The 15,795-nt window shown below is 38.6% G+C and overlaps 1 protein-coding gene across 2 annotated transcripts in view; it reads left to right on the top strand.

Annotated features, from left to right (window-relative positions):
- The window catches only part of Lin7a (lin-7 homolog A, crumbs cell polarity complex component), a 155,507-nt gene that overhangs the window by 89,670 nt on the left and 50,042 nt on the right, over positions 1-15,795 (top strand). The window contains exons 2-3 of one of the 2 annotated variants that reach the window (XM_063264348.1): positions 15,008-15,079; positions 15,155-15,231. Coding sequence is in view for 1 of the 2 variants with exons in the window: in NM_001408921.1 (NP_001395850.1) it covers positions 15,008-15,079 (72 nt within the window). In the remaining variant the exon portion in view is untranslated. The remainder of the gene's footprint in view (positions 1-15,007; positions 15,080-15,154; positions 15,232-15,795) is intronic. The other variant, NM_001408921.1, reaches the window with a different exon arrangement.

Genomic DNA, 15,795 nt, shown 5'->3' on the forward strand with positions numbered 1-15,795 from the left:
CTGGCAACAACCAACACTTTTTCCTCTGGCTACCACACCTACATATTTAACTGTCTGCTAAAACATCTCTTAAACATCAGAAATGAGATGGCAGTTGTCCAAGATAATCTCATTCTCCCACATCCTCCATTCTCACCCCACTGGGTCTCTTTTCATCTTCCCTTCTCTAGAGTCAGACATAACCAAACTCTACCATTGTCTCCTTAAAAGCATGACTATAACCATCCTGATAGACTATATTCTCCTTTTTCAAATTTAATGTATTTGTCATAGAGTATTAGCTATGATGTGTGTGTGTGTGCGTGTGTATGACATAACATAAACTAGAATTTTTATCATTTATCCAACATTCCAATTTAATTGGGTATCCAGAATTTTTATTACAGCCTTATTGGCTGTAATTTTAATCTAATAAACTGAATCATTGGGTTGGTTCATAGCAACTGAGTTGGATTTCCTCTGTCCTCATTTGGTGAGCTGCTATGACACCCAAAACAATGACATTACACACCTAACGGTTCCAAAATACTTGATTGGTTCTCATGACAAAGTTGTATGTAAAATAGAACTGATTTTACAAATCTTACAAACGTTTCCTGGCAAAATGTAAAACTGTTGAGCCAAGATCTCAGAACCTTCAGGTCTTTTCAATGAAAACAAACAAGGTTCTTAAGCTAAAGCATTTTCGAGTCTCAGTATAAGCAAGTGGAGATGATCCGCTGGCTTTGCATACCGTTACACTAATTAGAAATGACATGTTCCCAAAATTTTGCTCAGGCATTTCCTGTCACAGGAGAGTCTGGCTGTGTGACAGGGACAGGACAGGAATATCTGCCTCAAGGGAATATTCTGTTTGAACTACAAGGAAAGATATTTCTCCCTGGTGGCTTGGCCACCTGCCATATGTACCCTGAAGAAATTCCCTGTTATTTGTGCTCCTTCCCAATGTTATTAACTTACCCATACAAATTAATGCATGCTACCTTATGAAAGTCATATGTTTTAAGTATCCATTGGAATTATAAACCAATTATAAAAAAAAAGCACTGGAATAAAGGTTAGTGTTACAGTTTCTTAAAATTAGAGTCGTTCTTCAGTTTTATAGTTGCACAACTAATTATTTTGCTTTTATATAACAGAATAATTAGTTGTGAAGCCATAAAACTGAACAAAGTATTTTGTGTTCCTTTGGGAAAATTAAGTGTATTGCCTAGTCATTTTAATTCACTTAAAACAAGTGCTATAAATAACTCCCAGCAATTTCCAAATTGGTAGAGATTTTAAGGGATGTGTTATGTAACATACCTGCAGGAGCTCTCATGCATACTCCTGAATTTTCATACTAAAAGCCAGGGGGAAACCATTTGCTGTCTGGATAGATGGAACATTTAATCCTTTTCTTTCTTTTTTTTTTTTTCTTTTACAAATACCATCCCAAGGAAGCCTCATATGTGTTCCATATGATTTAGGTGGTAGAACACAAGAGAAGTTTCTTTTTTTTTTTCTCATTGTTTTTTTTTTTTTTATTAACTTGAGTATTTCTTATATACATTTCGGGTGTTATTCCCTTTCCCGGTTTCCGGGCAAACATCCCCCTCCCCCCTCCCCTTCCTTATGGGTGTTCCCCTCCCAACCCTCCCCCCATTGCCGCCCTCCCCCCAACAGTCTAGTTCACTGGGGTTCAGTCTTAGCAGGACCCAGGGCTTCCCCTTCCACTGGTGCTCTTACTAGGATATTCATTGCTACCTATGAGGTTGGAGCCCAGGGTCAGTCCATGTATAGTCTTTGGGTAGTGGCTTAGTCCCTGGAAGCTCTGGTTGCTTGACGTTGTTGTTCATATGGGGTCTTGAGCCCCTTCAAGCTCTTCCAGTTCTTTACAAGAGAAGTTTCTTAATGTGTTCTCAATAAGCTTTATCTGTAAACGATAATTCAGAAAAGAGTCTTCATTCCTTTGTTAACTTGAGGAGGCAAATGATCATATATTTCAAAGTATCATTTTGCCCCACATTTTCTAATCTACATCTAAACCCTGGCATTGGAAATCACCCGCAAAGTAATACTACATTTTCCTTCAGTCTGGTAACATCATTTTCACGTAAATTCACTTCAAAACTTAAATGGGTCACAAATTACGGATTATTTCCATTCAGCTCTAGTCAATGTCCTGGAAAGTGAACTGTAAGTGGGATGGATCTCTTTGCAGTGCCTTAGTAGCTAAGCTGAGTTTAGAAATACGCATGCGCTCAGTGAGAACCTTGCTTGAGGTTTCAGTGTTTTTCAGTGGCGAGTGTGGCCAGAGTCAAGGAGAGATTGCATCCTCCTCTGTGTTCCAGTCTTCTTCCTGACACTGCCAGCCCAGTAAGGCAAGGGGAGAGCGCCACGGGAAATGAAAGCTAGGGTACCATTTTGTCAGATCTTCTCTAATACACCTCTTTCTGGGAAAATGCAGATTAGAGAATGTCACTGGGACCTAGACACCTGAGTCAAGCTGCTCTCTGAATCGACTTGACCTGGTGTAGAATATAAAATAAAAGGACTCCTTACACCAGCCCCCGAAGCGGGAAGCTTTTCTCTGATTCTTGGGCCTGTTACCTCTTAGGGATAATATCGCCAACACCAGTTAAATCATTGACTAATACACTTGCTGACTGCAGAACACTCACGTGAGTCCTTCCATAGCAGGTGGGGCAGCAATTAAAGAGTGTGCTAAAGCTAAAATGTGTAAGTTGGATCTGAAGGTTTCTGTCTCAATGTGTCGTGCTTTTCTTCAGTCTTTAAATACAGTGTATCTGATTTTGTCTTTAATTGTAAATGATACAATGTTTACAATACTACTGGTGCTGTGTCTGTCTCAAGAGGTGACATGTGTCTAACAGCATTAATGAGCTTATAGAAATACTTAAAAGTATGCTCTGGAATTTTATCGCTGCAGACAATGAATTTTATTGCCATTATCAATGCCTGACAATCCTAATTAAAAAGCAGTGCATCTACCAAGTGCTAATGCTCACTGTTGTGTGTGCTGGACTTTGGAACACGTCACTGCTCATGCCCCCTTCACTTCTCCCCATTTGTTCCTATTATCCCCAGTGCACATTGCTTCCCACGCCTGCCCAGGACTTCCCCGAGTCTACCATCATTTTCAGGCTTCACAAAGTGGCTGAAAGCTATGCCGATGGTTTCCAGTCTAAGTCAATTACAAACAAAGATGCTATTTGGCACCCATATCTCATTTCTACATGAACACAACTTTTATTTGTCTTGAGCAAATAGGTAGGAGTAGATAAATGGATTTCTCGAGTACATGTGGGTTTAGCTTTGTTGAAAGCTGTTATCTTGTTTCCTCAAGTGGCTGTGCCATTCCCACTGGCAACGCTCAAGTTTCCAATGTTCTATGTTCTTGCCTACATTTTATATTGTTTGTGTTTTTTTTTAATTTCACATTCTAGTAAATTTGCAGATTAATCTAATTATTATCATAATTTGATTTCCTTCATGACTGTTGTTTCATATTTTCCACACATGCATATGTATGGACATACCTGCCCAAGTATTTTAGTGATTTTTAATATTTCTTTTCTGTGTTAACCACCTCAGGAGATCTGTACACATTCTGGATAGGAAGGTTTTTGTCTGATAAGTGAGTTTCTTGCAAGCAATTTCTCCCAGTCAATTTGTCTTTTTATTTCCTTTCACAGAATTTTTAATGAGTTCTTCTCTCCTTCTTTAACACTATGTTTTAGTTTGTCCTCCATTTCTTATATTAGCAAATTCTAATTTTAATTAAAAAATCATAACTTCCAGTATTGGAAGAAATATAAGAAAAGCAACCAAAGATAGGATGATTCTATAAAAAAAATTTACTTGGAGAATATAGCAACTGGGAACTCTTTTGGCAAAAAGTGTCAGAAAAAAAAATCTCACTTTGCTGGCTTGACTTAAAAATACTACAAATACTATGTTTTAATTTTGATTTTATATATGGGTGTTTTGCCTACATGTGTATCTATGCACCAACTATGTGCCTGGTGTTATGGAGGCCAGGAGAGGATGTCAGCTCCCCTGGAACTAGGATCTTGTGTAGCTGTGAGCTGACATGTAGATGCTGGGTAGCCCATGCCCTCCACCACTAAGCTATTTCTCCAGTCCCCTTAAAGTACCATTTTTCATTATTGCAACAAGCGGAGTAATGAACAGCTGTATATCCCACAGACTTGGGGCCCTCATTAATCATATCTGATATGTATACATGTCTATGCCCTTTCTCTGGAAGTTGAAGGCTGCAACCACAGCTGGATATACAGACACTGGTAAAGAACACGAAGAAGGAAAAGTGCTCTCCTAGACACATCTCACTTAATTCTAATTACGTTGTCTGTGAACACAACTGAGTCAAGTTCCCAGACAAAACTGCGATGGGGAGATGAAATGCTGATTAATTATATCAGGATAGCATAGAAATATCTAAATAACATGAAAATTAAAAAGACATTGAAACTGTTGTATTATAATAGAAAAGAGAAAAAATCAAAGTCTGGCATTGAAGGCAAAGAATAAAATTACACTTGCAGCCATCTAAACATCTACATGTTAAAGACATCAATTCTAAAGATCTTAGTTATGCAGGGAATGGCAATAATAGAAACAAAAGCTGTTTTAACTACTATAAATAGAGCATAATAAGAATAATGCGTTATGCCAACAAAATCATGTGCTTTATTTTTCTTTGCCCACCTGCTTGACACATAGTGGAAAATGAGGTTCGCAAGTAGCAAACTGCTAAAGTCTCCTAGAAAAGAGATTTAGGATGACAAATTTAGTCCCAAAGCTTGACGCTCCTTCCCTACCTCTATATGCTGTTGAGGATTTTCAAGAATGAAAAGTGTACATTGAAAGCTTCTATGGTGGTGCTTAGCTTCTGTACCAATGAAAGCTCAAAGCAAAAAAGTCTTCTCTCGAACTTTAGCTGTTTAGTTTTGCTCTAAATGACCATGCTATTGAAACCTGAGTTGATAAACTGAAGCCAAAGTGAAGATTCCATTTCATGTGTACTAGCTAGTCTCCCATTGATAAAATTCTATACAGAAAAGTCGACTCATGTTTCAGTTTAAAGAAAAAGAAAATTATTTACCAAAATCTTAAAATAACTGACAGTTCCACCACCCTCTGAGGAGGACTGTACTATCCGTTCTATCTCAGGACACAAAAGTGACACCCCACTACCCCAATCTCCCATCTGCTGGGACCCCAGCAAACCAAGTAGCCATGGGCTCTGCCCCACCCTATCAGAGCTCAATCTTCCTTCTGATCCATCACTTCACCTGCAGTCTTGGATCAGCATATCAATCCCCACCCCACAGTTCTGCCTACCTTCCCTGAGGCCTGGTCTAATCTGGGACACACAGCCCCACCTGCCTCCCTAAATAGCTGTTCCAACCCAAGACATCCAGGCCAGAGACAACCCAAGACCAGAGACAACCAGATGGCAAAAGGCAAATGCATGAATATAATCACCAGAAGCCAATGCAGAGCCCAGCTCTGCTACTACAGCAAGCCCTGGATATCCTAACACACCTAAGGAGCAAGACAGCGACATTAAATCTTATCTCATGAAGTGATAGAGGCCATTAAAGAGGGTATAAATAATTCTCTTAAAGAAATACAGGAAAACACAACCAACAGGTAGAAGCACTTGAAGAAGAAACAAATAAATCCCTTAAAGAATTACAGGAAAGGGGCTGGGGATTTAGCTCAGTGGTAGAGCGCTTACCTAGGAAGCGCAAGGCCCTGGGTTCGGTCCCCAGCTCCGAAAAAAAGAACCAAAAAAAAAAAAAAAGAATTACAGGAAAATACAATCAAACAGGTGAAGGGAATGAATTAAACAGTACAAGAGCTAAAAACGGAAATAGAAGCAATAAAGAAAATGCAAATGGAGGCATCCCTACAAACGGAAAACCTAGGAAAGAGAACAAGAACTACAGACAAAGCATCCCCAAGTGTATACAAAGGATGGAAAGAGAATCTTCTCAGGCATAGAAGATACCATGCATTGAAGAAATTGTTATTTCAGTCAAAAAAAAATGCCAAATGTAAAAAGTACCTAACTCAAAACATCCAGGAATTTGGAACACTATGAAAAGACCAAACCTAAGAATAATAGTAACTAGAAAAAGACCAGAAAAAGAAAATCCTCCTGCCACATAATAATCAAAGCACTAATATTAGAAGCTGGAAGGGGAAAAGGACAAGTAATGTGTAAAAACAGACCTAATACAATTACAGCTGCCTTCTGAACAGAGACTGTGAAATCCAGAAGATCCCACTCAAATGTCTTACAAACCCTAAGAGACCACAGATGCCAGCCCAGACTACTATACCCAACCAAACTCTTATTCACCATTGATGGAGAAACCCAAGTTATTCTGTGATAAAACCAAGTTTAAACAATATCTTTCCACAAATCCACTCTTACAGAGGACACTGTAAGGAAGATTCCAACACAAACAGTTTAACTGCACCCAAGAAAACACAAGAAATTAATCATCTCACAGCAATATCAAAAAAAGAGAAACACACACACATACACACACAGACACAGACACAGACACAGACACAGACAAAGACACAGACACACACACACACACTACTACCTCCAGCAACAAAACAACAGGAACTAACAACCATTGATCATTAATATCTTTCAACATCAATGGACTCATTTACCAATAAAATGACACAGGCTAACAGACTGGATACATAAACAGGATCCATCTCTGCTACATACATGAAGCACACCTCAGAAACAAAGATAAATGCTACCTAAGAGTAAAGGGCTGGAAAGTTTTTCCAAACAAACAAATCCAAGAAACATGTTGCCATTCTAAAATCTAATAAAATAGATTTTCAAACAAAAGTTATCAAAAAAGATGTAAAAAGACATTACATACTCATCAAAGGAAAAATTCACCAACATGGCATCTCAATACAGAACATTTTTGCCCCAAGTGAAAGGGCACTCACATTCATAAAAGAAACTTTACTAAACCTCAAATCATGTACTGAACCACACAGAATAAAGTGGGGAACTTCAAGACCCCACTCTTACCAATGGACAGGACATCAAAACAGAAACAAAACAGAAACAATGAAACAGATGTTGTAAACCAAATAGATTTAACAGAACCTTTCATCCATAAACAAAACAATATACCTTCTTCTCACCACCTTATGGAACCTTGTCCAAAGTCAACCATATAGTAGTTCATCAAGCAAGCCAGAGATAAGAAGATTGAAATAACCCCTTGCATTTTATCAGATTATCACTAGTAAAGGATGGACTTTAACAACAGAAACAAGAGAAAGTCCACATGCTCCTGGAAACTGAATAGCTATCTATGCAATGTTCTCTTGGTTAGTGAGGAAATAAAGAAATTAAAGACTTTATAGAAGTCAATGAAAATTAGTATACAGCATACCCAAACGTATGGTACAAAATGAAAGCAGCGTTAAGGGGAAAACTCGTAGCACTGAGTGCCTTCATAAAGAACTTGAAGAGATCTTACACTACCAACTTTACAGAGCACTTGAAAGCTCTACAACGAAAAGAAGCAAACACTCCCAAGATGATAGTATGTGGTAGGAAATAATCAATATCAGGGCTGAATCAATCAGTTACAAACTAAATAATACAAAAAAAAATCAACAACACCAAGAACGGGCTCTTCAAGAAAATCAACAAGATAGACAAACCCTTAGCCAAACTAACTAAAAGGCAAAGCGACAGCATACAAATAACAAAAGGGAGACATAACAACAGTAACTGAGGAACTATAGCTCAAATGCCTATACTCCACAAAACTGGAAAACCTAAACAAAACGGATGATTTTCTACACAGATACCACTTACCAAAGTTAAATCAGATCATGTAAACTATCTAAACTGTCCTATAACTCCTAATGAAATAGTAGCAGTCATTAAAAGCCTCCCAATACAAAAAAAAAAAAGCCCAGGGCCAGTTTTAGTTTAGTTGTCTCAAACTTTCAAACAAAAACTAATACCAATACTCCTCAAACTATCAGACAAAATAGAAACATAAGGAACACTACCTAGTTCAGACTATAAATCCTCAGTTACCCTCATGCTTAAATCACACAAAGATTCAACAAAGAGAGAGAACTTCATACAAATTTTACTTATGAACATCCACACAAAATTACTGAATAAAACTCTCACAAACCAAATCCAAGAACACATCAAAAACATTATTTACCACAACCAAGTAGACTTAATCCCAGCGATTCAGGGATGGTTCAATGTATGGAATCCATTAATATAATTCACTATATAAACAAACTAAAAGAAAGCAATTACATGATCATCTCATTAGATGCTGAAAAAGCCTTTGACAAAATCCCACACCTCTTCATGCTAAAAGTCTTGGAGAGATCAAGATTCAAGGCATATACCTAAACATAGTAAAAGCAATATACATCAAACCAATAGCCAGCATTGAATTACAGGGAGAGAGAATTGAAGCAATCCCACTAAAGTCAAGGACAAGACAAGGCTGCCTAGTCTCTCCCTCTCTATTCAATATAGAACTCGAGGTTGTAGCTACAGCAAGAAGATAACAAAAGGAGGACCAAGCTGATGCAAATTGGAGAGGAAGAAAGCAAGGGATCACTATTCACAGGATAGTATAGATAAATAACCCCCAAAATTCTACCAGAGAACTCCTACAACTGATAAACAATTTGAACCAAGTGGCTGAATACAAAATCAACAGAAAGAAATCAGTAACCTTCCTTTATAAAAATGCCAAAATACTAAAATGAAAACAACACACTTCACAATTGCTACAAATAATATAAAATATCTTGGTATAACTCTAACCAAGCAAGTGAAAGACATTTCTGACAAGAACTTCAAGTTCCAGAAGAAAGAAATTGTAGGAGATATCAAAGGGTGGAAAGATTCCCCACGCTCATAGATTACGAGGATTAACATAGTGAAAATGGCCATCTTACCAAAAGCAATCTAAAGATTCAACACAATTTGCATCAAAATTCCAACACATTTTTTACAGACCTTGAAAGAACAATTTTCAATTTCATATGGAAAACAAAAACAAAAACAAAAAAAACAAAAAAAAACCCAAACAAACAAAAGAAGAGGATAACCAAAAATATCCTGAACAATAAAAGGATTTCAGGAGGAATGAACATCCATGACCTCAAGTTGGACTGCACAGCAATAGTGATAAAAGGAAAAAAAATTACCGTGCATTGCTACAGAGACAGGTTGATCAATGGAATAGGATTGCAGACCGAGAAATAAACCCACAAATCTATGGACGCTTGATTTTTGACAAAGCCAAAACCATACAGTGGAAAAAAGAAAGCATCTTCAAGAAATGGTCTAACTGGGTGTCAGCATGTTGAAGAATGCAAATAGATCCATATTTATCACCCTGCACAAAACTCAAGTTGAATTGGATTAAGGACCTCAACATTAAACCGGATACAATGAATCTGGTAAAAGAGAAAATGGGAATTAACTTGAACACATTAGTGGAGGAGAAAATTTCCTGCACAGAACAGGTTTTAAGATCAATTTTAGAACAATTGATTTGTGGGACCTCATGAAACTGAAACGCTTCTGTAATGCAGAGGACACTGTCAGTAGGACAAAACAGCAGCCTACAGATTTGGAAAAGTTCTTCATTAACTAGACATCTGACAGAGGGTTAATATCCAAAATATATAAAGAACTCAAGAAGTTAGACTCTCACGAACCAAATAACCCAATTAAAACTGGGTTTCAAAGCTAAACAGAGACTTCTCAACAGAGTTATTTCACATGGCTGAGAAGCACTTAAATGGTCAACATCCTTAGTCATCAGGGAAAAGCAAGTCAAAACAGCCCTGAGATTCCACCTCACACTGGGCAGAGTGGGTAAGATCAAAAACTCAAGCAACAGCACATGCTCATGAGGATGTGGAGCAGAGGGAACACTTCTTCATTGCTGGTGGCATTTCCAACTTGTACAACCACTCAGGAAATCAATCTGGCGGTTCCTCAAAAAATTAGAAATAGTTCTACCTGAAGACCCAGCTCTACTGCTCCTGAGCAAAGATCCAAAGGATGCTCAACCACACCACCAGGACATGTGCTCCACTATGCTCATAGTGAGCCAATCCCCGATACTATTAATGATACTCTGTTATGTTTCTAGACAGGAGTCTATCATGGCTGTCTTCTGAGAGGCTCTACCCAGCAACTTACTAAGAGGGATGCAGATACCACAGCCAAATAGTGAATGGAGTTTGGGGACTCTTGTTGAAGAATAGGGGGAAGGGTTGCAGCCCCAAAGGGGAAAGGAACACTACAGGAAGATCAACATAGTCAACTAACCTGAACCCTTGGGGCTCTCAGAGACTGAACTACCAGCCAAAGAGCATACATGAACTGGATGTAGGCCTGCCCCCCAACACACACACACACACACACACACACACACACACACACACACAGTTAGCAGATGTAGATCCCAAATAACTGGAGTGGGACCTATCCCTGAAGGTGTTGCATATCTGTGGAATACATTCTTCTAGCTGGGAAGCCTTGTTTGGCCTCCAAATGAGGAAGCACCTAGTCCCACAGAAACTTGGTATGCCTGGGTGAGAGGATATCAGGGCTGGGGCTCACCCTCTCAGAGGAGAAGGGGAGGGGGACAAAGGGAGGGACTATGGAAAGGGGCAGCGATCTGGATGTAAAGTGAATAAATAAATAAAAAGAAAAGATTAAATAGCAATTCTGTTATGAAATCATGTTCTTTCAGTTTTGGAAAGGGATTGTTTCCTTTAATGATTTAGAACAACAATATCAACCAACAAGAACCCCCAGAGCTCCCAGGGATTAATCACTAACCAAAGGGTACACATGGAGTGACCTATGACTCCAGCCACATATGTAGCAAGGATGGCCTTGCTGGACATCAGTGGGAGGAGAGGCCTTTGGCTATGGGAAGACTCAATGCCCCAGTGTAGGGGAATGCCAGGGTGGGGAGGCAGGAGTGGGTGGGTAGGTGGGAGAACACCCTCATAGGGAAGATGGGATAGGGGTTTTCCGGAAAAGAAACTGTGAAAGGGGATTGCACTTGAAACATAAGTAAAATATCCAATAAAAATGATTTAGCACAGCTGGCACACAGAATAACTCAGAAAAGAGTATTAGATAAACACATTTCAATGAACTATTTGAACCAACATACCACCATTGTTTTGTTTTTATCTAGTCGACTTACCTCTCTAAATTTTTAGCAACTTAGCAAAAGGTCTAAATGCTCAAAATGTCATGGGATCTCTTGGAGTATTTCAAAGTTAGGAAATCACTAATATTGAAATAGAAGGCAAAAAGGCACTAGACCTTCTAACAATGATCTAATATGGCTAGAAGTGCATGCTGCTCAATGGAATTTGCCTACAAATGTCACAGCTCAAAGTTATCGCAAATCTGTGACAGGGGATTCAGAGGATAATAAACACCACTTTCCTTTGTCAAAGCACACACAACTATCTTCTCTTTTGCCTTTAAGAACCCTTTCTGGTGTCCAGCAAAATGAGTGTTTTTCCCTGATAATTTTCTTCAAAATAGGGAAGGGTATTTTTAGTTGTCCTTGACAAGAAAGGCACGCAGGGATGAATCGCTTTCCCTTAGGAAATGAGAGGCACAGGAGGTTTATTAGGTTATCCACCCCATGCAGACTGAATATCTCAAAGATTTGACCTGACTGGATCACTAAACTCTGTTCCTCATTTCACTTTTGAAGACCAAGCATTCCAAATCTACTGTGCTTTGTAGAAATAAAAAGACAGACAACAATATTGGATTGGTTTCGCTCAGTATGCTCGCATTATAAAAAGTTTATCATGCTGTCTCCCTCACTTTTGCTCAGAGTCATGGATTTGGGGGTCGGGGAGGATTGGGGATACAGAATTGGTGCAGCTACCACTTGCTGAAAGGCAGCAGACATTGCCAAGTATCTCCAGAGAACAAATTGGTCCCCAGTTGAGAGCCCTAGCTGTTCATATATTGTTTATCCTGGGAGATTTTTCCCCAAAGACCCCAGGATCAAATAAGATGAGCAATGTCATGACAGTAGTGCTATTAGCAAACTTTCAGTTATCTAACTACATATGGCAAACTGTTATGTTCTTATCCAGTCGTCATAAAAGACTTACCGCTTTAAGGCACATTTTCCAATTGAGAACATTGAGCCCCAGGGAAATCAAGCACTTAACTGACCAACATCATACAATTGGAAAGCTGAACAGCCAGCCTGGGATTGTTTTCAAGCCATCTCCAGAGCCTGTGCAATCATCTAGACAGTTCTGCCCTTTTAGAATCCTGGTTTTTAATTGAAAATTCAAATCTGAATATTGAGGATAATTATTTTTAATTTGCAATAGTTATCAAGTATTTACATTTTCTCCCTAACAAAAAATGACCTTTTGCCCTAATCAGTTGATGACACTCTTTTAATTATTTGCTAAGTGATGGTCTTTATAAACATCTGTGAATGCAAACAAAGAAATCACTAATCAACATGACCCCCAGCAAGTTCAGAAAGCCAGGAAGTCTAGGAGAGATGTGGGAAACATTTATTCAGGGAGATAAATCTTGAATTAGACCTTTGAACATCCTCATAAACTTTGGTAAACAAATGCCCACCAGGCAGAGAAATATTTCTGTCAGCATTATAGGGATGTTCAAAGACCTCAAAGACCTGGACCAGTGGAAGGGTTCATTATGGAACTTGCAAGAGCCAGGAACACAGGAGAGGTTAAAAATAAAGAAGAGAGGGGTTGGGGATTTAGCTCAGTGGTAGAGCACTTGCCTAGCAAGCGCAAGGCCCTGGGTTCGGTCCCCAGCTCCTAAAAGAAGAAAAAAGAAAAAAAATGAAGAAGAGACTTGGTTCTTCACAGTGAGTGATTTCTGGACTGGTTTGTCACTTGAGGGCAGAGGATAGCCAAAATCACACTAGACACATGGTCAGGTCGGTACTTGGCCAGACAGCTGAGGTGAAGGAATTTTTAACTGTGAGACTATGTGCATGAGCGAGGAACATTGAGTAGGAGATAATGAGTTAGGAGTGGAAAATGTGTCTGATGAGAGAGTTTATTAACAAGAGAAGCAAGGCAGGGGAGGAGGGATTCCTCCTCTTAGTCAGCTATGAAAATAAATAAGTAGAATATATTTGTGCAAGAGCTATCAAGGAAGCAAAACAATGTACTTCCAGGGATTGTGGCTTGGCAGCCATTTTAGGAACCTGCAGAATATGGAGTAACACACTTCTGAATTGTCCTACTATATATAGATTTCCCATGGAAACTGAACATCAGAATGATTTAGTCAAGGTTCAAAGCTACAAGATAGGTTCTAACTTATATATCTTCCTCTCTGAGCTAGACCATTGCAACAGTTTACCTCTGGGAACATCAGCTGGGTAATCTGAGTCAGGAGAGGTAGAGGCCCAACCCAATGTACTTGAGAAAAGGTGAGCCGGCTAAACATATTGGGAGACACTAGTCCCAAATCTTAGTAAAACGGTTGAGGAATGGTGAATTAATGAATTTTTGTGTCTTTTTTAAGAAGCTTTGGCTCATGTAATTAAAATAAGAGTAATTAAAAGAAAGAAATACTCTTTTTTAGACATTTAGTGGCAGTTTTTCTACTTGATTCTGTCAGAAAATAATAATTATCCCTCTCTCCAAAATAAAACAAATGGACTTCTTAATCTCTATGTAATATTGATAGATTTTTTATAACTTCATTAATTTCAAAATAAACATAGAGTCTAACATTTTGAACTTCTTTTTCTCTTTTGGTCAAGTATCTTCCTCAAAGTAAACCACTAAAACTCACTCCCCACATTTCAGCTTTTGGAAGATGAAGCATTTTTTTGGTTTTGTTTTTAATCATCAATATAAAGATTTCAAGATCTTCTCAGACGTTTAGGAGGAAACAGCTTTGCTGACTGTGTTTTAACAATGTCTTCTATCGTGTGTCTAAAACACTAATGAGTTGTATTATTTGCTGTTTAAAGAGTGCCGTTAAGAGACCAGACCCTTGAAACTTTTATTTCAAAAAAGAAAGAAAGAAGGAAGGCAGGGAGGAAGGGAAGAAAGAAAGAAAACCTATTTAGTAAACATTTCTTACCCATTTTTCAGGCTGACAGAAAGATGGAAATTATTGTGAATCAGCCTCATGGTTCCGCAAGGAACCAGCTTAAGTCCGTTAGACAGAAAATGCTACTTAAAGGGCCTCCAAGTTCACAGCCTCCTTTCTGTTTCATCCTAACTTTATCAGTGCATCATGGAAACTGCTACATTAATTTATAAACCTCTCACGTTACTTGTTTCTCTAGAATACCATTTTTACCTACGTGCATAAAAGGCTATTTATTTGAGTATCTTGTTTACTTATGAAAATGTTTGGCTCTGAAGATTCAAAATTATAAATGTGTATCATTAATAGGAATACCCCTCCTTGAAATTCAAGCCAAATTAAAAATACTGTTATCTTAGCTTGGTGGAATATCGATTTCAAAAATTACATGTAAAGTTTTGCCACATTCAAGCCATACTGTTCATGCAACTTAAGAGCATAATTTTATAGATAGAACTACATACATACACATATATACAAAAATATTAAAATTATTGATAGACTCCTGTAGAATCAGAAATAAAAGGGCTGTTGTAGTTAATCAATATGTACAGATTAGAAAATTCTAAATAACCACAATTGCCTCCCCTGTCCCCATATATACACACACAAAGTAGGAGGTACATTTGGTCCAAACCACCAAGACGACTGATTCAACCTGTTGTGATAGAAAGTATCCATTCTAAAATGAAAATCTGTCCTCCTATCTGTAATGAAAGAATTGATGTTCTTACGATATTCTTACATGTTCTTTTTTTTTCCACATGACTATTTTAGGTGTATCAATACATGCATGAAACGATTACTGTTAATGGCTGCCCTGAATTCCGTGCGAGGGCCACAGCAAAGGTAAGGTTTGAGAAACTTTAAATGAACACTTGACCCCAGTGATGTAGTAATTGATTGTGCGCGTGTGTGTTTCAGGTATTCTCGTGTGTACACTGTAAGAGAATTTAGACCTCAGTGGCAGCCCAGAGTCTAGAACCAGTACTACTCACCAGGTAAAAAATCCTAATGGAAAACTGACCTTTTCTGCTGCTTCTGTAGCTTAAGGAAGGAGAATGATTTCATTAAAATCACAAAATGTCCATTTGGCACAAGCAAATCTGCTGCTCCACTGTATTGAGTTCTACATGGTTTCTGGTACATCCTGCGGATGCAAAAGATCCCATAGCCTATGTAGAGCATGAAAACTCATTTGCTCAGGCCGAAAGCCCTGATGTAAGTCGGACATGGAAAGGCTTCACCTGACTCCCCTGAGCCAACACCCTTCTTTGTCCTCAGCTGGGCAATGGGCCACTTGCTGAGAGTGGCAATGACCTAACGGAAGGCCTGGCACCTTTGTGGCAGTCCCCACTTTTGTTCTGTAAAGGATCAAACCCAGAGACTACAGAGGTCCCATTGGAGAGGATACAGAAAAAGGATTGTGACATTTTCTAGAAGATGGATCACTAGGAAACAGTAGTGGTTATCCGAAGTCACACGTGCAGCTCTTGTTTTTACAAATACAGAAATGTTTAAACAGACCACAACTTTGCTCATAAAGGGCATGTAACTTTGTAATC

Source organism: Rattus norvegicus, chromosome 7 (genome assembly GCF_036323735.1).
Source record: "Rattus norvegicus strain BN/NHsdMcwi chromosome 7, GRCr8, whole genome shotgun sequence".
Classification (NCBI taxonomy): domain Eukaryota; kingdom Metazoa; phylum Chordata; class Mammalia; order Rodentia; family Muridae; genus Rattus; species Rattus norvegicus.